The sequence below is a fragment of the Grus americana genome, chromosome 3, assembly GCF_028858705.1.
Source record: "Grus americana isolate bGruAme1 chromosome 3, bGruAme1.mat, whole genome shotgun sequence".
In the NCBI taxonomy this organism is placed as follows: Eukaryota; Metazoa; Chordata; class Aves; order Gruiformes; family Gruidae; genus Grus; species Grus americana.
Window position 1 is genome coordinate 61513773 of NC_072854.1, and position 23522 is coordinate 61537294.

Below are 23522 nucleotides of genomic sequence, written 5' to 3' on the forward strand. Positions count from 1 at the left end.
TGCAAGTCAGATATTTGATCTGAAAATTGTATTACCTCTAAAGACTGCGTGTGCAAGCACTGAAGATGCTGTAAATGTGTAAAGCTCAATAATGTCTTGAGTGAACATATACAGCACACATGCAAATTATTTTAATAAGTGGAATTAAATATAATTTGCATCTAATTAAGTAACTTTGCTTATGATTTTCCATTAAGCATATTTTTGCACAATGCAGCATAAACTAGGGAGGTCCTGACCATACAAGTGATGGCATAAAAGGACAGCAGCATACTCATCTGAAATTTCCTGCAGCACTAGGATAACTATTACAATTTCTTTTATAATAAAATAATTTACACATGTATTCAACATGCTGCATCATTAGATTTTCATTTTTACTATGGTCTTTAATTGCCATTAAAAGAAAACGCTACTGAACAAAAGGAAAAGGCGGGGGGGGAAGGTTGTCTTTCTTACTGATAAAGCCTTTGATGCCCAAGGACTCTATTTCCATATAAACCAACAGGCGACTATAGGTTTCCACAAGAGCAGGAGCCAAGGCCAGACTAGATTTTGCATGAGCCAACTTAATTACTCTTGTAGCTATGCTATGAATCAGACTGAGGAAAGAGAGAAAGTATTTTTTAGTCAAAAACAAGGACTTGAAAGTTAATAAATTTATTAAGCAAATCAACAGAACTATACATTACATGTCCAGACATAGGGAAGCTTTCCTGATGATAATTAGTTACACACAGATTTACAGGTTAAAAAAAAGCTAGCTGCATACTGTACCTCATTTTGGCATGAACTGTGAGTGAGTCCAAGAGGTTCATTGGCAATGGGGTAATAGACCCTGATGCCATGCAATTAGTCCCTGGAAGAGATATCCTCATGTTGCCATTTCCATAAATAGTCTCTACTAGTACACCCATTGGCAAAGTGAAACACTCCGAATTGGTTGAATAAGCATTGCACAACAAAGCAATCTTGTAGTCAGTCATCTGTAAGCTCTTATTTCTTAAACTCTGTTGCAAAAACCTGCGTGACAAGGAGGTTAAAATTAAGTAGAAAGAAACAAGCAGAAGAATACACATGCATTCCAGGATTACAGCCACAATAACCCAAATCAAAAATCCATTGTAAAATAGTAGAAGAAACAAAATATTCATTAATGGCGTCATATCAAAATGACCACATCTTATGCCACAGTTTCACTGTGAGAAACGCCTCAGGAGAAGAAACACACTCTAAAAATCACCTTTCCAGACAAAGCTTAGCCCAACGTACTGCTCACCCACGCTTTCCAAACCACAGCATAATAAAACAAAATAGTCAATTTGCTTTCAGATTCTCCATCAATAAAAAAGATTTATTAATCTGAAATGTAATATATTATTTCCATTAGCTGTATGATAACAGCATATTTTGACTTTGAGCCTTTCTTAGTCCTGCTTCATTCCTTTGATAACCCTTACACAACATCCCATCACACAATACATTCTGAATACAGACTAGGAGCTTCCTATTCCATTATGTCTAGAGACAAATCAAAATATAACAAAACCCCCAAAACTCACTCATGGTGAAGTTTAAGAGAATGAGGAATGGGAATCTGCAACTTGGAGTTGTCACTATGGGCCTTCCGATTCAGATGAATCCAAATACAGGTCATTGCAAAAGCATGAGTTGACTGGGGTTTGTTAATATCAGGTACAGGAATACACTAAAGAAAGAACACATGAATATGACATATCGCATGTACTGATGTACAGAAAACCAACTTAGATAGCCAGCATTCACAAGGTCAAGTTTTTCTTTACCTTACTTGCAACACCATAAGCAACATTTTTAAAGAACAGATTCTACCCTCATCTGTGTACATCATTTTAAATCAAGAGCTCTGGAAAAGACCTGGACCTCACTAATTATTCTGAAAAAAAACCCAAACCAAACAAATAACCTAAGTCGTCAGCAAATGGAATTTCATGCTTAGAATATACAAATTCAAGACATATATAGTTACAAAGCATATACTTTCACTCTTAGCCTCACACTTATAAGTTATTCAGAAATCAGTTATGGTATGTGCTTTTTCTGAAAAATCTAACTTGTCTAGCATCACCATTACACTTAAAGATTAATACACTTCCTATGAAACACCCCAAAATTCAAAAGGGTTTGGCTACAGCCTCAGGTATATTACAGCTATTGGAAAAGGCATTCTGGCTCTCTCCTTTTGCCAACATCTGCATTTCTTTCCCTTTGGTACAGTTACTACTGCACAAGCACCACTGATAGTACAAGTGAGAGCGCAGCAATGCATAATCAAGAGGAGAGTAAGACAGATCCTCTTAAGAGCAACAATCGTAGATAACATTTAAACTGCTTGTGAAATTGAATCCTCAAATGCCCCAGTCCTACAAACACTTTAAACAAGTCTAACTCAGAGCCCATCACTAAAGTAAATAGTCCTGTCAGTGTTCCTGTATTTTGTACTGACAAAAGCAATTGCAAGCTCATGAAACAAATTGTATAGAAGAATTTCTGTGGGTCAAAACCAACTTAAGAAGAGGAAAAATTGGTACATATTGGTTTGGTACACCACACATTTGTGTTAACATATCTACTGACCCAAAATAGAAGGCACTATGATAAGAGCAACCAATCAGGACTTCATGCTGACAACGCTGTCACGATAGAAGTTTCAGAATTTCCCCTAGCTCCCCCTTCCTCAGGAACCTTCATTCCAGAGGAATGTACAAAGCCTGACGAGGATTTGATTTGCTACCGCAGAATTAATTTTAAGTAACCGTTAATACGAAACAAACTCAAAGTTTCTTTTTCAGTTCTTTGCACCTGAAAGTGTCTCTCAGTGTATTATTCTGTTACAGCCCAGATGTAACAATATCATTCCACATTATTCCTTAATAGTATCCTCAAAACCTGAATCAAACCAAAGTCAAGGAAGAGATGCGTTAATGGAAGTCTCTTTCACACCTAAAAACACTGCACAAATGTGGTTACTGGAAAAACATAGCTAGGAAATCCTGAAAATTTTCATTTAATTTTGAAACACCCCTCTCCAACTATGTAGCGCACTACTCTAAGAGTGACTCAAGAATGATAGTAGTATTGGCATATGAAGGTCTCAGGTTGAATTAAAAATAATACTTTTAATTTCAGAGAGGACTTACTTCCTTCTCAGGATACAGGAGGTCAAAAAGCTTCATAACTGGGAGGAAGTCAGCCAGTGCATTCTTCTGGATGCTACCAGAGATGAACTGGAGTAGCACCCACATCAGATGGTCTCTTCCTTTAATGAGACCACGGCCTGCCAACTGTCAAAAAACACTCAGTAACTGACAAATACTGCATGCAGAAGAAATAGCACTTAAAATCCCTATAAAAGCAGAAGGGTAGACTAAAATAGTTCTAGCAGAGGTTACTGGGAATTTTATAACAGGACTTAGGCAGAAATGTAGGTTGTGTTTTCAGAAAGATGACAAACAGGTACAATAGTTGTAACACGGACTCTGGGAGGGCCACAACAGTTAATAGTAGGATTTATAATGTATTTAGCTCTTGAGGATCACTGTTTTGAAAAGTTAGCAACTCTTAAATATTGGACTTAATTGTCACCTTGTAGCCCTGTAGCCAAGTACAGTACTGTCACTGCTAGGAGCAGGCCACAGGTTTTATATTAACTCTATCTATACAGAAAGCCTCTGAACCAGAACAACTTGGGCTTCATCTGGACCCGTATGGTTGTTTTATTTTTTTTGTTATTTAACTTCTTTATCTGTAATAGCAATTCTCCAATAACCAGTACGCTACTCGTAACCTCTACTCATATCTAACTTTAGTTTTAGATTAGATTTGTGCAATTGTCTTGTATAGTGCCTATTGTTTCACTGGTTCATTACAGTAATTAGAAGGGATGCAACCCTGGTAAAACTAATTTCCAGGGATACTAAAGAGAGCAGAGAACTAGAATCCATCACAAGCAAAACATAACATACATAGTAAATTTTGATGTAACATGGAATTGTGTACAAATAAAGATCAAACAATGTGTAGTCCATGTTAGAAACTACCTAAATAGCCACAAGCTAATCCTACAGTGAGGAGAAAGAACACTCCTTTCCTATCGACACCATGCTTTCTCTCAGCAGAGCTCAGAATGTTGCTGACTTACTGTAACCCCTCCTCTCCTTTTTTATGGAGGACTTGCACCACCACTCTCAGAATTCACAGAGGCACTGAGCACCAGAGAAAAGGGAAATACTAGAAAGTACATCAGCTTTAATGGAATTATAATTAGGAAGTAATAACAACTTTGGACTGTGATTGCCAATATCACTGTAATTGGGCAAATGATCTTTGCTTAGATTGCTTTAATTAGATTGATTAGGCAAACAAAGTTCTTGCACCTATTTACATGGCATGTTTCTTTAGCTTACAAACCTAACAGGGCATTCACTCTGGAGTTTGGTTGTAAATCGGATGCAACAGCACAGTACTCGCATCTTCTGAATTATGCCAGTTTATCTCCTTATTCTAGCTACTAATATATTTTGAATCCAAATATAATGCAACATGCTGTAATTAAATACACTGGAAACAGACCTAGCTCACAGCAATGTAAGTTGAGAATTTGACTTCTACAGAGCACAATGATCAAAAATGTAATCGTTACAGATAAGGTACTTCTTGCAGGGGTAAGTGACTTTTTTTTTTAAACTTGTTTTGTTTTTAAAATCTCTCTTACCAAGTGGGAGCGATACAAACAATTTACCTTTTGATGGAGTGACAGGACCATGTGAGGAAAACTTGCAAACTGAAAGAGCACAAAGAAAATGAGCTGGCTGGAGAGATGCTGCCACAGAAGCTGACTGGTTCCACCATCATCAAACTTCTCTTCAGTCTCGGACCGTTCCATGGCATACACCACAAGATCCACCAGCTGGTCCTCCAGCACAGGGCAGCGCTGCTTGTGCTGTAAGGCAGAGATCAGATACAGTATTCCAAAAGCCTTGCCATTAATTTCAGAGCTTGCACAGTTGCAGTTACAGTACAGTATTTTGACAGAAGGCTGGGAAGCATGAAATGAAGTCTGAACTTAAGTTAAGGATAAGCCAGTGTATTAAAGCTGCACTATGTTACAGGTCACGATGATTTTTACATTTTATTACGCATCACATAATTCCCTACTCAGTTCCAAAACACAGACCATCAATGCGCAAATAACATCTGGGGGGTTTGTTTGTGTTTTTTAATAAATTCACACAGAATGTTATTTCTCTGATCTTGCATTCATGGAAAATACTTCTAACACACTGGTGGGGGTTCTTTTGTTTGGTTTGGGGTTTTTTGTTGTGTCTTTTTTTTTTTTCCTCCTTCCTTCTTTTCTAAGTCCATTTCAAAAATAGGGATCACGATAAAGAAAAAGATCTATCAATTATACCACAAAACCCAGAGGAAACATCCCAATAGACAATGGAAGTGTTTAACGACTATTCCCTTTTCACTCTCATTTTGAGCTCACCTACAACTAGCAGCAGAATTAACATCTGGTTAACACCCCTATAATTAGGTGCTGTTCTACTGACACAACACCACCTGGTACAAGACAACATAAAAAAGATTTGAAAACTAATCTGGTAAAAGTGGTATGTTCTACATATTGTGAATAGAACAGAAATTACGTATCATACCGATGAACTCTTTAGATGTTAGATTTAGACTGCCACAATCCCCACAGTGAGCTATGCAAACACAGAAATCATTTCAAATACACACCTTCCCTGATGACTTTTAATAATGATCACGTAAGGAATGCATTATATATTCAGATACATATGTTAGTACAGATGTATGTAAAGCAGGTCCACTACCAGTGGTTTGGAACTCAGATAATAAATCTTAAATTTAAGACCATCAAGTATAACGTCACTTATCACAAGTTCTTTAGTGCAACAACCTTTTATTAACCTGCATTTGTACAGTTACACTTGTACAAAGTACTATTACTAAGGACAAAAAGCTGTGTGGAATTTAACTCATTTCGGACAGTGCTAGCACTTTGGAAATTATCCAACTTCTGTTTGTTTCATTACAATCTCTATACAGGTATTCAGGAATGGGTACTTTTTTTTTTTTTTTTTTTACACCAGATGCCTGTAACATAATGCAGCTTTAAAGAAAACATTATTACTTTAATGATACAAAAGAAAAGGAACTGAGCTGCTCAAACACTTATCATGAAAATGCAGTATCCCTTTCTAGAGGCAAAAAGGTGTATGTAAAAAAGTTTAAAAATATCTCCCAAATACTCAGAAAAACATTTTAGGGATGCCTTAGATGAGTTCTTTGACTTACTAGCCAGGCAGCTTAAAAACCCCCACTTTTAATTAAGAAAGAAAGAAATAATAAAAGGAAAGAGATGCTGAAAGGAGATACTTGTTCTACCTTCATCACTGGTAACCTTTTGCCATGAAAAAAAAAAAAAAAAGAAAAAAAAGATTCTCTTCAATTAAAAATAAAATGCAAGAATGGGAAAAGTTGACAAAATATAGTGAACAGCATCCCCTGTTGCATGCTCTTCGCCAGCTCAAAACTGCAGAAAGCTACAATTCCAGCTGTGCTTTCCTGAAGCATGCTTAACACAAACCTCTAACTAAAACAGAAAGCGTTGATTACAGTTTCACCTTCTCTTCCAGTACACAATTGCATTGTCATGGATCAACCATGTTACAGGTTTACAGAGAGCAGTATTAACGCCACCAGTTGAGAATACTTTGGGTATTTTGTGGTTTGGTTTTCCCCCCCTCCCAAAGCAACTAATTATGAAGCAGAGCAGGGTGCAACAGACAACACTACAGACTAGTTTATAATCCAGCATGCAAAACTACAACGTACAGGGCTTGAAATTTAATAGTTTGCTAAGCACTGGGTTAATGTCCAAAAGCCTAATCATGTTAGGCTATATTAATTTAGAATAAAGTTATTCCAAGAATAAACCAGGAAAAATATTACTGTTAAAAAGAAAGCTAGAATTTCCAGTAGGATTTTTTATGATTCTGAATAATTCCAAGGTTGGGAAAAGTTTAGGAGCCAAGAAATTAAAAAAATAAATTCACTCTTTTATTCTGAAAATCATGCTTTTATTGCTTTAAGAACAATTTTCAATAAGAAATATAGCAGTACTTTACATTCTATCTTCATTAATTTAATTTTCCGGCATTTTTTTTTTAATTCTGTATTTTCAGTGGCTATACGTTTTTGCACAAATTTTGTACCTATAGTTTTGGAGTACTCAAATAAAATACTGTGCTGCCTAAGAATTTGCAGGATTGGGGCCTTGTTTTATTAATTGCTCGTAACTGAAAGAACATCTCAGTATATACTGAGACAAATAAAAATATAGGTGAGAGCTGATTCCCCTCACAAATAAGTAGGGATTCACATTTTGGTATGGCTTAAACAAAACAAACAAAAAAAACCCCCAAACCAAAACACCCCCACTGTTTTGGAATATATATGGAAAAATATAGCATTCAAAACCACTATGCCTTCTTCCTAAAGAGAACATTATTCAAATTTTTATAATTTGGTTATATAAATACATATTCTCCATTTTGCCCTGAAAATATTGTTTAATGATATGGCAAATACATAATCTCATTGAAAATATTATTAAACCATAAAGAAATACAGGGGTCAAAAAAAAGCACTAACCACCATAACTTGATAGTAAAATTTCTCAAGACCAGCCCTCTGATGGACTAGTGGTACTTTTGAAAGTGGATCAAAGCTTCAATTCGGTTTGTTTCATGGGTTTTTAGGCTGGTTGGTGGGTTTGGTTTTTTTGGCAGAGTGGGGGGGCAGGCAGCATTAAAAGTGTTCCCTAACAGAAAAGTATTTTAAGAAGCCAGTAAGGCTAGCTACAAGCTATTATATTTTCAAATATTTTAAGCAAACATTTTTAGCTCACAAACATTTAATATCTACACTTAAGAAATTGATTCAGAAGACTGAACTGCAGAGCCCAAAATCCCTGCAAGAGTAAATGGTATCTCCAAAAGTCCAATTCAAAATGTTTAAGTTAAATGCCTGAAGCAGTTAATACAAGGTAGAACTATAACCCCCCTCTCACTTCCATCTTCCAAAACTGTATGGTACCAAGACACAAAACCTTAAAGCTTGTTTGTTATATTACCCTGATTCCATTCCTACCCAGTTCGGTGGGCATTCTCAAGTCTTCCTAATAAAAAAATGGAGTAAGTTCCAACAAGGAAGTTGCACTCAAGTGTTCTCAATGCACACACTTACAATCAGAAATATATTAAAAAAAAAAAAAATCACACCCCTTAATTTAAATACTTTGGCATGTTAATACTAATAATATTGAATAGCAAGTTCCCAGCATCAACCTACAATATTTTAAAAATAAGAGACAGGAAAGGCAATTTTTGAACATCACATTATGTCATTCCTTTCACTTAATGATTCTACTTACATAATGCACAGGCAGACATGAAATAAACATCTTCCCCAAGCAAACTATCCTGACTTGTAGCTAGAAGATACAACTACACGTTCACCTGAACAGAGTATGGCATAGATAATTTCCTACTCAAAGCTGAAGATCACCACTGCTGGTTTAAAAGGTGGCCAAATATACTATTCAAAGAACAAAATAACTAATACAACAGCTGCTAATTAAAAGTTCGTATAACATTACGGAAACAAGAGACCTGAAAATTACATCCTCTTTCAAATATTCCCCAATCCAGAGAAATCAAAGTTTAACAAAGTTTTTCATTGCTTAGAGGACCGCAATACAATCCTGACTGCAATTATGCAAGCAAAAATGGCATTTTATTCTTCATGCAAATCTGTATATACAGAGAAGGTAAAGATACAAACCAAAATGTTCAAAGTGACTTTATGTCCTTAAGACATTACTAAAGCTTGATTTTAAGAACCAACTGTAGGATCCCTAAACTGAATCTTAATTTGGCATCAGTGTATTAAGACATTTTGAACTGTTAATAATTTTCCAAAAACCAGACTGTTACATACTTCAATAAATTATTTAAAAGATAATTAAGTCTTGGGAGTATCACCCCAGCTACCAGCAGAATATAAATTGACATAGAATCACTTAGGTCAGAAAAGACCTTTAAGATCGAGTCCAACCGTAAACCATGGTAACATATATGATAAAATACAATTTCAATCCCTACTTCCTATAGACCAGTCCAAGCAGGTATACAAGAGAAGGTACTGTCCCACACAGAAGTACTCAGCAGAAAAAAATAAAAATCCTCAGACTCCAACAGCAGGAACATTTTGAACTCCATATTATTACATCTGGACTTAAAGCCATATACTTGATAAAGGTATCAAAGAACCTCATCCCACAACAAAATCCTACAGCAAACCTTAGAATCCTAAAAGGAACAAATGAATCCATAAACATATCAAATTTTACCTTCATTTTTCTCTCTGCAAGGTTAACAGGAGAGCTGGATTTGTACTGTTCATTTGTTTTTGCTTTTTTTTTTAACACAACTCAAAGATGGCTTGAGTGAACAGTTTTCTAATACAAATCTGCTTAGTTAAGATTGAACCAGAAAATTTCATTGTTCAAGAATATTTGAGAACTAGGACAAATTTGGCTGAACCATACCTAGTTTGTGATGCCAAAAGATTCAAATGAAGGCTCCAATCCTGCAACTGGATCTGTGTAAATAGTTGACAGGGCACACAAGCAGCTTCACGTAAATGATTAATGATCATAAATAAATAATGATCACTGCTTTGAGGTGTTTCTGTATTTATTTTGAAACAAACTTGGCATTATTTGCATTTTTAAGTGTCTTCTATTATACTGACAATTTCTGCAGGTTAATTCAGTTCTAATAATAAAATACAGAACTACCAGTCATTTTACTGAAAGCATTGATACAGTTATACAACTTCTGAAAAGCACGCTACTATTTTTTTTTTGTCAGGTGGCTACATTAACAAATTCAGCTATAACATGAAGTTAATTTGTATCTAAAAGCAAGTAAATTTTTAACATTTTCCACCATTTTAAACAGAGTATATTAATGTTTAAATGGAACATCATTTCCTGTTCTATATCACTACACCACCCTACTCTATATTTATATTTTTAATTCACAAATTTTCAACAGCTCAAACATCTTTATGCTGGTGTAATTGTAGTAACACAGCTATAGTTCATGTTCTGTCAGCATTTCCTTTATAAGCTACGTTCTTCAAGTTTGTTCCTTGGCCATAGAAATTCACGCCAGGTTGAAACTTTGTGTAGGAATTCCTATTCTAGTAAACCAATTTTAAGAAGTATAGTTCAATATATTTCATTACCTCCTTTATGTTTTCTTCAACTACTGTTAGAGGACAGTAAAGTAGAAGTTAAAACCCAGCATTTTTAATATGTTTTTTGACCTGAAGGCACAGACCATCTATAGTTAGAAGAATAAAATGAGTTCAATATATTTTTTGTCTAGATCTTGTATTATTTACCAGCTACAAGATGCATAGAGGTATAGTTTGATTTATTAACTGAATGTAGACACAGAAATAGACACAGAATACAAATACTACTCATTTCAACACTAAACCTAGCAGCTCTTTTCCAGGGTTTAACATTTCGGCTGCTTTAAGTCTCAAATACAAAAGATTGTCATATACAACAGAGTACTGTTTGCCAAGATGTAGGAATCTGCGCATTCAAAAACATTGTCCCAGTCTGGAAGGAGCACTGGCGTATTTCACTTACGATGGGAAATATACACAAGGTTTCAGGATCATGTAAATTTTATAGGCAAGTTACAAATCTGAAAAAAGTTTCTTAAATGGAAACACTGACACAACCTTCACTATAGTATTGCAAACAGCAACGCTATTTTATAAATTTTAAACAATGTTTTTTAAAGTAAGTGTGGAATTGATTATTGTAACAAGGGATCAACTGTAAATATAATACCCTTAATTTCAAATTTCAAGTAGAAGTCCACTTGGTTGATTTTCTCAGGTGTTTATTTATTTATTTAAACAAGTAGTCAAATTTTAAGGAACTACTTTTCACATGGTATTCTGTACTACCCTTCTTTTACCTAGCTTGGAAAATATTATAATTGGCTGTTGGGACATTTGTTACGAAGGCTTCCTAATGATAAAGAAAATTCCACTAGTAAAGCTTTTTTTTTTTTCTTCTTTTTTTTTCTTTTTCTTTTCCTTTTCTTTTCTTTTTTTTTTTTTTTTTAAATGATGTATTTACAGCTTTATAATTTTACAATCAAGTGCAGTGGATGTTTTTCCACCAGCATAAGGAAAGAAATTTTGAACTAAGAATCTCTCCTCATCTGAAAATTCCAGCAGACAAAGTAGAAGTTATTATGACTGGTAAGTGAAATGGTAGCAGTCCATTCCAATGAAAAATTTAGGACCAAAGGACCACTGACTGTCAGCTTTATGCTATATCTCTCATATGTTTAGAGATTTGTAGTGAGAATTTGCCCGTGACTAATGGTCCTGCCAATTTCAAGCCCTGACTGTACAGGTATTCTCTAACTGGAATCAGTGGCTACAAAGCGGCCAGCGTATCGTTAGTCACAATACAACAGTAAGGTTGTGAACATACCTGAGCAATGTTCAAGGTCTAGAGCATTGGAGGATGGGCAGGACAAGACAGGACAGAACAAAAATAAAGGAAGAAAAAAAGAAAAGACAAAACAGTGACTATGAGGCCAGCCTCAAGGATCCCCAAGTCAGACTAAGCCCTCCCCATTCTAAGGTATAAAAAGAAAAAATGTAACAAAACAAAACCCAGCTTTTCACTATTCTAGTACTATAACATGCCAATATAACAGAGTACAACAATGCTTTAAAAACTAATGACATGAACAATAATTATTTTTATTGTTTGAGCTAGTAGCAGTCTCCTACGTCTGTCAAAGGTGTACTTGAGGCTGGCCTTATAGGAAAAAAAAGCAATGCAAAAAAAAATCATATTTTAAATATCTACTTTTCAATTTAACATTCGTAAAGCAATATACAAATGATAGGAACAACAGTGTCCAATTAACCTAATATGATCTCATAAAAAAAAAAATAAAAAAATAAAAATAAAAAGAATCACTCTCTGGACCTAAACTGTTTTGCTTAGTTAGCTATAGCAAAGAAAAGAGAAAAGAATAGTGCAGATTCTATGCAGAAGTAAATCACATGTTACAGCATAGTACAGTACCTGCTTATTCAGACCTAGCATATTGCAGACCATATCCCTTGAATACGGTTGTTCCAGCACATATCTCAACAAAGCAGTCTGTGGCTCAAACAGATCCTTTAAAAAAAAAAAAAAAAAAAAAAGGCAATCACATACAAACATATATTGCCTCAAGAGTACATTTAATGCTGAGCTTACATTCAATTGAGTTAAACAATGTAAGAATGAATGTTTAATTCACGCAGATATGTATTATCTGGCAAATCTTTTTGTTCTCTGATACCCAAAAGAAAGGAGGAAATAATCACAGCTCTTAAGAAGTGACAGATTTTATGGGGACCAAGTAGAACATACTTCATCCAATAAAAGGACGGCACACTGTTTGAAACTGCCTTGAAATATTGGAAGACTGGCTAGAACTCAAAAGAAGCCAGGCACGACAACTGAGAAAGCACATGACCAAGATGCATAAAAATCATCAGTAGCATGAAGAAAGCAGATATGAAACAACTGCTCACTGTATCTTCCAATAGCTGAATCACTTTAAAGAAAAACATTATCTGAAGCTAGGTTCAAAACCAACAGAGGGAGCAGATTCCTCATGCAACATGAAGTCAAATGTGGAACTCCTTGTCAAAGGGATGTTGAGGATGCTGAAAGCTTACACAGGCTCAAGAGGAGACGGAACAAATATTTGGAAGAGGAAGGTTTACTAAATATACAAAAACCAAATCTGCCTCTGGAAACACCCAAAATGATAATGGCTATACAGTGTTCACAATCCATATATAATTAGATATACTGTCTTTATATCCTTCCTTGGACACCTAGGATGCAGGGAACGGGATGCTAGACAACGTGCATTTTTGTCCTAATCCTGTACAATTTTTAAATTCTTTCAGTACACCACTATTTCACACTCAGAGTTTTAAGTTTAAATAAGCTAATTTACATTTAAGTTTGAATTTTAACATTATCTTTCCTACAGAATAACAAAGAGCACAGAAAAGAAGAAATTACCTTCCAATCCTCTTTCATCCCCCCACTGTTAAACTGATTTTCCAATCAATTCTCTGCTTTCACTTGCTCTCTCACCCCCTGCCCCAAAGCACATTAAACATCTCATGTTCTTCAGCGTTCTGGGCAGCAGTTATACCACACACTACTTTAAAGGTCCTCTGCATATAGCTTGAAATCACTGAACTACAGAAAACAGTGACAACATCTACATCTTCAATGTGAGTCTAGCTGAAACAATCAGATGTTTACAGTTGAAATTATTTTTTCCCTCCAATCATACAAAAGCTTCGTATTTATTGAATATAACATGTTTAAGAAGCTTACAAGGCATACCTTATCATACGGTAAGAGACCTTTCAAAGGAAAACGAAGAGTTGTAGGATCCAGCTTCCATGAGTTACACATAGCACCCGAGTTATTTACCACAGGAAGAAGACTACAGCGACCTGCATGCAATGAAACATAAATTCTGAAACAGTGAAACTGGACTATTGTCTAATTACTCTGATGCAAAAACTGGCCTCAGCCATTTTTATGCTCCCCTTAAAATTTCCACTGTTTAAAGCTTTTTACCATAGGATTGCTTCAGGCTGATTTTATTTTTTCTAACTAATTTTCAACTAATAAAATATCTAAGGAGTAAAATCCCCATTTGTTCAGACTGGGTACCTCAAAAATGAAAGTATTTACAAATATTAATCTAAAAATGCCCTTTTAGGCTACCAGACTATTCCACTGCTTGACTTAGGGATTTAATTTTGGTACACTGACCCGTTCTATAACGAAAATGGTATTACCAATCTAAGTATATAATCTGGTCTTTCAATTTTCCTTCATTCACCCTGTAAGACAAACTGTCAGCAGGATTCTGTTCAGTAAACTAGTCAAATACAAGCATCTGTACTCCGATTACAGTCAATGGAGATGTAGTCGATTCAGTTTGCGTAGGCCAATGTGATTCAGCTGATCACACATGAAGAGTTATTTGTGGGGTGAATGTAGACTTCTTACTGTAGATCAGACACCTGGGATTCATGTCAGTTGTCTAAACACAGGCATCCAAACTGAGACCCTAGCACACCGGTATATCAGCATCTAAATCTACGTGCCTCGACTTTGACCTAAATCTCACTGTCAGTTCAAACTCCATGACTTCTGTTGTCCAGACTGGCCATATAACTATCAGATAAAACAAGTAGTAAGTAAATATTTATTTCTTCCCTTCACCCATATCTATACGTGTCATTTACACGAACAAAACTCATAAAAATTTGTGTGATCCCTGCGAGTCGTATGTGTAAAAGCTATGCCACACTTTCAACAGAAGAATAACTACATGCCTCTGAAACACAAAATGTTTTGGAGCATTACAGATGAATTTACATTCTTAATCTCTGCACTGAAGAAGCTCAGCTGCAATAAACCTCGCTCAGATCTAAGATCTAATGCAGCTGTTATTAAGCTACTTAATTCTCAAAGCAAAACAAAAGGCATTTTTATCTTTTTGAAGAAAAAAAAAGCAACAGGCAACACAATTAAAACAGCCAAATTTGAATCTTCAGATTTCTAGCAATAAATGAAGATGACTTTTTCACAGAAGAGGAAAGCCAGTACTCATCTGAGCTAGGAAATGTTCACACAGAAGCCTGCAATAATAGGGATAAGGCTGAGCAGCTACAAAAGCTCCAGTAAGTTAGAAAACACTTTGTGACTAACATACCAGTGGATCTGTATTAACTCATAATCCTTGAGCACAGAAAACCACGATTTTCTTAACATCTACTGTAGTTAGAAACTATATGGCCATGTAACAAGTCGTACACTTCAAAATAATTTTTAGCTGCACACTAGTAGTGGATCTCATCAATATGAATTTTCCCCTTCAAAGCAAAATCCAAAGAGAAGCAAGTCTGAGAACAAGCTGACAAGACTAAAAATACTACATGAAACAAAAGCTCTAAATTATTTTGCTTAGATTAATATATGCCCCAAAAGGCTCTAAGAAACAAAATAGTTCAAAATAAATTAATTTATTTTGAAGTTGTTCATGAAGTCATTCTCTTACCACAAATCGAATTTATTCTTGCTGTAGGTCTGAAGGTATCCACAAAATCCGATACTAAATTACCTAGTAACTGGGTGAGAAGAAGAGAAAAAATAAGTTAAGGGTTTAAGTTGCAGATACCGGTAAGGCATATTTAAGACTTAAAAATAGTTTATACGTTTTAATAAAATATATAGGAATCTACTAAAATAACTAACTTCTTACACATTTCAACAAGTCAAAAAAAAATCAGCCAGAACCTAAAACCACAAAAAGAAAAACGTGACCCTATAAAGAAGGGGCAGGAAACCCTCTTCTCGGTTTGTACTCGCTTGAGAGTTATTATATAACTGTTTGTCCCACGCAAACTATATTATTTCAGTGACCACTACTTAATAACAGATGATTTAAGACAAGCTTTAGAACTTCTTTTAATAACGAATCTCTGCCTTTGAATAACCATTCCACAAAGACAAAGGACCTAGATTAGTACACTCTGGATTAAATCCTGGCTCAAAAGAAGTCAGTAACAGTTTTTCCATTAATTCAAGAGTCAGGATTTTATTCTTTTCCCAACACCTAGTTATTTTAACAGAATACAAAATTAAAAACTGGATCAACATTACATTCTTTTTTGAAACAGTGACTGTTTTGATTGCACACTGTATAACTGAATTTAAATAAAGAAAACACTGGTGAGCTATTTAAAGTGATTTCTCTTATCTTGAAGCCACAGAGAAAGCACAAACTGGTCGGTAAGCACAACCTGCATTTCCAAATGTATTCAACAAAACCAACTCAGGGCTTCAGGAGTTTAAAATATCAGGCCATAGATCAAAACTATGTCATCAATTTCATGCAACAACACAGGGAACTGCTGCTACAATTACATCAAGCCTGTATCTTAATTTACCTGCCTAAATACAGAGCTTGCTGTTGAATAGCAGATTTTAAATCTTCATTTAAACTTTGTTTTAAAAGAATAAAAGTAATTTTGTGGAACAAAACTCCAGGTTACATGATTTGGTATCATATCATTACCCAATGGGGAAGTTTTCCTTCAGGATATAGTTTTCTGATTTCTGTAACTGCAAAGTAGGCAGGTAACAAACATGCATTTCTTTCCAAAATGTAGGCTACCACCTATAAATAAAAAAATACATGACTGTAAGACTTTGGATAAGGTAAACAAAGGTGTAGTCTGTCTACTAGTCTGAGGTAGCCCATGAAAATAGATATAAGAATTAAAATACTTTTTCTTAAGTTGTATTCTGATAGTACTACATTAGTTTAAAACCTGTTTTTAATTGTACAAGTGTAAGTTAGACCGTTTAAACCTAAGTAAAACTGCTTCTATGTCTGCCTACAAAGTATTGAAAACAATTACTATTTTTATTCACTAAGAAAAAAAATAAATAAATTAATCTCAGTATTATATCTCATACACCTTACTTTAGCCAAGTCAAACATTGGGTCTGACTCTCCTGTTAGGGATTTTAGTGTTTATCTACAATATCCCCCAAAAGCTCTTTGTTTACTGTATAAAATGCTATTACAGAAAAGAATTAGAGCACGAAGAGTAAATCTTTGAGAGTGGTACAGTTCAACAGCAGAGAGTGCCATCCCAGCTATTAGAAACTCACTAATAACAAAAGAATGAGGCCTATAGTGATAACATATAAAATTCAGACAGCTACCTCTCTTGCTGCTAAAAGCTGCTGTACAACAGCTGAGCTCACAGTGTTTGGAATTGTTAAGATTTTCTCTAGGATCGCTTTCAACAGATCGCGCACACCCTAAAAGAAAGCACACAAGAATTAACGTTCCCAGATATTCTTTATTTCTGGCAGAAAGATTACACAATCAATATGGTAAGACAATGTTTTGACAGAAAAATTAGCTGTTTGCTGCAGTGTGTCAGAAAACAGACTGTTAATGAGAATATGAACGCTAATGACATTAAACACCTTACAGAACTCAATCTTAGGATACCCCAAACAAGAAAATAAATGTTGAAATTTTAATGTGCATCCAGAGATATCCAACCTACAACAGCTTGTGCAGTCTGACCAAAGCACAATGTTATATTTTATGATTTTGCTCTACCACGCTCACCAGTGCTGGTGAGGTGACTCTCTGCAAGGGATGCATGGTTTCCTACTCCTTCTGTTAGAGTTGTACCCTGCCAAAGAAAGACTCAGCTTTCAGGACCTTTTTCCTACACAAGTCAAGGGGTCAGAGCAGATGCAAGAACTTCAGCCTTAATCCTTGGTACTATTACTTTTCCATGCCTACCGCTTCTGCACCTGCATTAGGGTTATTTAGCTTGTAACTGAAGGAGGGAGGGAAGATGACTGTGTAATAAAGAGTAAGAGGAGATACAGAATTATCTATTAAGGTAAAGCTCAACTATGAAAAAGCGTTAAAAGTGGTGTCAACGAATTATTTTTTTCGTTTGTAATCAAAGCAGACTTTGAACTACTGGATGTCTCTGACATAAAATCATAAAAACAAAGCCAGAAAATAATGTGTCTTATCACAAAGAAAGGAACGGGGCGAAGATACCTTGTAGTCTACACCTCCAATAATCTTCCGGACCAATTTAAATGTTAATGCCCACAACTGTGTCCTTTCCCATTCAAGCGTATCAGAGTTTATCAGAGATTCACAAACCATCCTAGCAGAAGGAGACAATGCAGGAATGAATGACAGATAACAAGCATGTGCTCTCCACTGATAATTTTACAATGTCGTCATAAAATACCCCCCAATATTACAACTTACATGTATCCTATTTGTCAATTCATTCCAACATAGCTTACCTGGGTGGCAAAAGTCCAGTTTCTACTGCCATTGCTAAACAGTCATAAAGAAAAGAAATTCTTTTAGGACTATGTTGGCTATGAATGAATCTTACAATCCACTGGACGCACTGTTCATGGGATTCCTGAAAAAGCAGAAGAGGGAAGAAAGAATGAATTTGCAGGTAGAGAAAAAAACTGCAAAATTCATATAGTATCCTACCATGAAGAAATGAAACTAACAGAAGAACAAGATTATGAATGGTAGAATTTGTCCAGTTATCCAACATACAATTCTCCCTACAAGTCTTTTGATCTTATTTTGAAGTAGTCCAGTTGTCCAACAGAAGTTGTCCAGTTCTGAAAACACCTGCTAGCCGAAACATTGATTTCTATAGTCAACTTTGTTTTTCACATATAAGTTAACACAGATCAAAAGAAAATACAACTGTTTTATATTATTCTTTCCTTTTCACAGTTATAATCAAATTCAGTGAAAACAAAGATGACCAGGTCTCCAATTATAGAATAGTGCCTAGAGGGATCTAACTTTTGGAAAGTAATTTTTGAACATAAGCATCTGAGTTTTGTTTTGGGTTGTTGGTTTTTTTCCTAATGATTCACTTCTGCCAGAAATCCTGTAACAAACTACCTTTTTTGTTTATTTCTTTACTGTTATACTTCCATTTACTTATCTATTTGCACTGCACACCAACCTCTGCTGAACAACTATATAATCTTATAAATGTCAAAATTAACCTTTTTTTCTTGCAAAGTCTTCCTATATTCTTTACTGTGCCACATCTGAAACCAGATTCTGAATGACTAGACGCAGAGATTATGGCTTAAGTCTTTGTCTACTAAACAAGGTTTTGCTATATTAAAAAAGTATATAAAGTACACGTAAGCAACAGATTAAATGTTAACCTGGGAAAGACTGCTCCAGAACTGTCTAAAAGCGCCCAGGCAGCTGATCAGTTTGGTTCTCTCATCTTCAGGAGTGTCCATAAACATACTAAAGCAAATAAGAATGTTGGTCATTAGCAGTACCCAATGAAACAGTACAAGTAGAAAAATATATGTATACAGAAAGTCTTGCACAAATAAACTAACATTACACTCACCCAGGGAAAGCTTCTTCAATTACTTCTGTTTTCTGTAAGAGAAAAACCCTGAGTTAGCTATTGTGAAAAGGTCTTCTAGGAGTGTCACACCACCAGGATGAAGCACAAAAGAACAGCAGTCATACTGTTATGGCACTATATCAGACAGATGTATTTCTTCTGCTACACCAGACTCTTTCAAAGTTGAGATTGCTTTTTTTTTTTTCATATAAACAACAAAGCCTTAATCTGGATCCACAAGGTCTTTGTTTTGTGTTTTTGGTTTGTTTGGGAAGTAAATTAATCTCTAGGTGTTTAGAAGAAAAAAAAAAAAGTTGGAGAAATTGTTTGATTCTGTTATTGCAGCTCTTTTTTAATGCTTTGAAAAAAATTAGTATTTTTGAATCCCGTTAAGATTTTGTCCCAGTTAGGTTTCACAACACCCTGTTACTCAAATCAGTTATATACAGTTGCTTTCTCATCTGAGTTTAGATCCAGTGCTTTTTACATTCCATTGAACGATTATATGGTCTTGTACTAGGTGAAAGACTATATATGAATATCCAATTTATCTCCTCTAAAACATTCTTCTTTTTTTTTTTTTTTAAACTCCATTTTGCTCAAAGGCTTCTACATTGTTATTTTAATACATCAGCAAAGAGGTTCTGGAAAATACTATCCTATAACTTTTTTTTACCTTTTATAAGAATTTCCTATTATATTCGGTTGTGATCTACAACTGACCCATATGTATTTTCATTTTTATATTGTAGAAATAAGACCATGTAATAAAATAATCTTTCCGGTGATCCTTTTCAATCATACAGCCTAGAACTGCCTGTCACTGCTAATCATAGCTTTCTCAAGAAGTAAAACAGAAACTGATACTCATCTGTTCTGCATAGAAACTTTGGTAAGTTTCATTGCTGCCCACCAAGTGGGCAACAGCAGCAGTAAAAGTAACAGCTTGCTATTTTCTCAGTTACGGCTTCAAAAATGCAATGAAATTTTATGAGGGCCTTTTTTTTGTTACATAAAAATTTTAAGTAAAAAAACATTGCTCAAAAACAGGCAACATGACAACGCAGTCAAATCGTGATGTTAAATGGGAAAACATAATCTGAATGACAATGCCAAAATGAGAAATCACCCGAGTGTGGGCAATTAATACACTATGAGCAACTTAACACCATTCAAAGAAAATTGCAATGTGCATTTTATAATGCAAACTTAGAACAGAAAGCCAATATCACCTCTACTGAAATTCATCATATGGAGATCATTTTCAATTACACTTCTCTATGAGACCTACATGTTCTGTCCAGTTCAGACAATTTGACCAGCCTCTTCCATCCAAAACGTCCGTCAGGCTCCTTATGTCAGTTCAGGACCTTATCAACTACTGTGACCCCACTGTCTCAGACCATGAAGTGCTCATATCTACCAAGAAGCTCATTCACTTGTGCTCTACAAAACAATGACTTAATTACCCAATAACTTGGGTTCACAAAGGGAAAGTCCTGTTCAACTAATTTGATGTCCTTCTATGATAAGTTCAATCATAATTGATCAGGCAGTCAGGCTAAATGATCATTGTAGGTCCCTTCCAACTGAAATATGCTATTCTAATGACCTACCAAACTATGTTTCATTTTGCAGGTACCATCGTGCAAGTGTATTTCCATGATTCGCTCACACTGTTCTGTTGGCTGAAGAAAAATCCCTTGTCAAGACATTTATCTTCTCAGTCTCCTTTGAAACATCTCCTTGAACTGCTTATTCTACAGTAAACTCAGCACACTATAACTCGGTCTTGGGTAGGCAATCTGCCTCTCCCTGCTTTATGCCGAGCCCTACTCTGCATCAGGTTCCTTACAAAGACTCAGCAGAGCGGGGATTTCAGCTCTGAGAAACCACCACTGATCTTCCGGGCTCACTGGGCGATGGGCCCGCCGGCGGAGGACGGTGGTGTTTCACACCCCCGGGGCTGCAATGCACGCTAGGAAAAGAAAAAAGCCCCTCTCCGCCCTGTTTTATCTCCTTCAGGATACCTCACAGCCCCCCAGGGGGAGCGCGGCGGGCCGCACGGCTCCGGACAAGCCCTGGGCCCGGCCGGGCCCGGCCTGCCCACAACGCCTCTCCCCCCCCCCGCCCCGCGCCGGCGGCGGCGCTCCGGGACGGACTCACCACCACCTCCTCGAAGATGCTCTGTAACTGCGTCTCCATAGGCACCATGGGAATCGCCATGGTGCCGGGCCGGACCCCGCAGCCGAGCGGCGGCCCCCACCGGGCCCTTTGTCAGGCGGTGACGGCGGCGCGGCGCCCCCTCCCCCGCCGGAAGCTCCGTTCCTGATCCCGCTCCCCAGGAAGCGACGGCTCCTCCCGGCCGTTCCGGCGGCCACAGCGTTCCGGGCGGCGCCTCCCGCCTCCCCCTGCCCGGTGTGGGGCTAGGCGGCTGCAGGCCCGGTCCGCCTCCCCGCCGCTGGCGGCCCGGGACCGCTTCCTACGGTCGGCACGGCGGGAACCGAGGGCGAAGCGGGGAAACTGGCAGCCATTTAAAATTTGTTAGTTGTTTTTTTAAAAATGAAAACATTTGCTTAGCCTTCTTTGGTTTTGAATAATCTGTTCTTAGAATTACTTGACAACATACATGTTCTGGTTCTTACAGTAAGGATCCCTTATGTTATCATGGGGACTATAGTTTGCTGTAATTGATATAAAGTTAGAATTATTCATTCCCATAAAAAGTCATAAAGTTAGAATAAACTGAAAATGCATTTATCTGAAAAAATCTGAGGGTACATTATACATGTGCAGTTGGATTTAGATTAAAAATAAATGTAAAATGCCAAATCAAGACATTTTCAAAAATTTGTGGCTCTTTGACGCTGACACTGTATTTTCAGAGCTCCCTGTGGCTGTTTGGCCGTGAACCTACATTCAGCTGGTGCTGGTAGCTCGATACAAACTTCTGCCCACAGCAGAATAATAAAGCTGATCATCCCAAATTCTAGTGGAGAGATGAAGGCCTCAGAGCAGCGAGAAATTAATATTTCCAGGCTTGGAGTTGAGTGGAAAATAACAGGGTGTGCCTGTAGGGGAAAAGCTCACATGTAACTGGATAGAGGATTGTTTGTTGAAAATGTAAACAACTTTTGTGTAAACAGGCCTAGAAGAATAGATAACTTAAGCATTGAGTAATGTTAGAAATAAATTTTAAAAGTACCCCAGGAAATTGTGATATGAAGGACACCAGGACTGTCACAGCTAGCAGATCCCATCCCTGGAAGTGTTCAAGGCCAGGTTGGATGGGGCTTTGGGCAACATGGTCTAGTGGAGGGTGTCCCTGCCCATGGCAGGGGGGTTGGAACTAGATGATCTTTGAGGTCCCTTCCAACCCAAACCATTCTATGATTCTATGATTCTATGCTATAGCCAACAGGCAGTACTACATGTGACTGATGTCAGTGCACTCTTGTCAGTAATGGGAAATACCTGGTTGGGAAACAAAGAATGTGTACCTGTACATTATTTGCCTATGCATAAATGAAATGAATCATTATTGGAAACAGGATATAATTGAAAGTCTGTTGATACTTGCTTGTGTTGTTCTTAAAATTGGGTTGCCCTCAGTCTTAAAACAAAGCTATTTATTCTGTAAGAAATGTTCTTTATACTCCTCACTGTGTGCTTATTTAAAGTGTGTTGCAGTACGATCTGACACGTCCTTGGATGCCCCATCAACATCTAGTGTTAGTACTTGCCCACCCTGGGCAGACTGGCTCGTATTTTATGAAAACGGCAATGCCCAGGATAGCTGTCTACTCTAATTCTATGCCAAGCTGCTAATCAGTTCCCATAGTAACTCATAACAGGACTGGAAATGGAGCCCACAAGAGGTTGTTTTACTCATCATTATGTCTTATCCTTATTTTGAGGACCAGTCTACTGTTGTTGTTTTTACCCGCTTTAGTGCTCAGTCACACTCACAAGCTACCATCCATTCCTAACTGTGCCTTGGGCTCCAGATCTTGATCCAACTTTAATATGTACCAAGCCACAATCTGTCCACAACTTTGTGCCTAATACAACTTTATCTTGATTTTAGGTCATTAACCAACATTCATTCTAAACTGCACTTACCATGCTAGCCCAAATCTAACTGGTTATCTTTATTAGACAGATTTGGTCTAACCTCAACTAGAGTCCTGGTCCACAACTTGGGTCAAATAAATACTATACCCAATTTTGAGTTTTAAAACTGTACTGCATGATAGCCTTGAACCCCCTAAGGGGTCCCAACGGTG

General features: G+C 36.6%; 1 protein-coding gene across 5 annotated transcripts in view; it reads right to left on the minus strand.

Moving 5' to 3' along the window:
• MED23 (mediator complex subunit 23) overlaps positions 1-21550 on the minus strand; it is a 40057-nt gene extending 18507 nt beyond the window's left edge. For 2 of the 5 annotated variants that reach the window (XM_054820363.1, XM_054820360.1), the window contains exons 1-16: positions 21403-21550; positions 19237-19268; positions 19040-19127; positions 18134-18258; positions 17877-17988; positions 17009-17107; positions 16353-16454; positions 15333-15402; positions 13601-13713; positions 12269-12364; positions 11663-11680; positions 4781-4981; positions 3180-3323; positions 1563-1708; positions 778-1023; positions 460-602 (exon numbers count right to left, since the gene is read on the minus strand). In XM_054820363.1, coding sequence (XP_054676338.1) covers positions 460-602; positions 778-1023; positions 1563-1708; positions 3180-3323; positions 4781-4981; positions 11663-11680; positions 12269-12364; positions 13601-13713; positions 15333-15402; positions 16353-16454; positions 17009-17107; positions 17877-17988; positions 18134-18258; positions 19040-19127; positions 19237-19268; positions 21403-21462 — 1795 coding nt within the window. In that variant the 5' untranslated portion in view covers positions 21463-21550. The remainder of the gene's footprint in view (positions 1-459; positions 603-777; positions 1024-1562; positions 1709-3179; positions 3324-4780; positions 4982-11662; positions 11681-12268; positions 12365-13600; positions 13714-15332; positions 15403-16352; positions 16455-17008; positions 17108-17876; positions 17989-18133; positions 18259-19039; positions 19128-19236; positions 19269-21402) is intronic. The other 3 variants (XM_054820364.1, XM_054820361.1, XM_054820362.1) reach the window with 2 other exon arrangements.
• Between the last annotated feature and the right edge of the window lie 1972 nt (positions 21551-23522).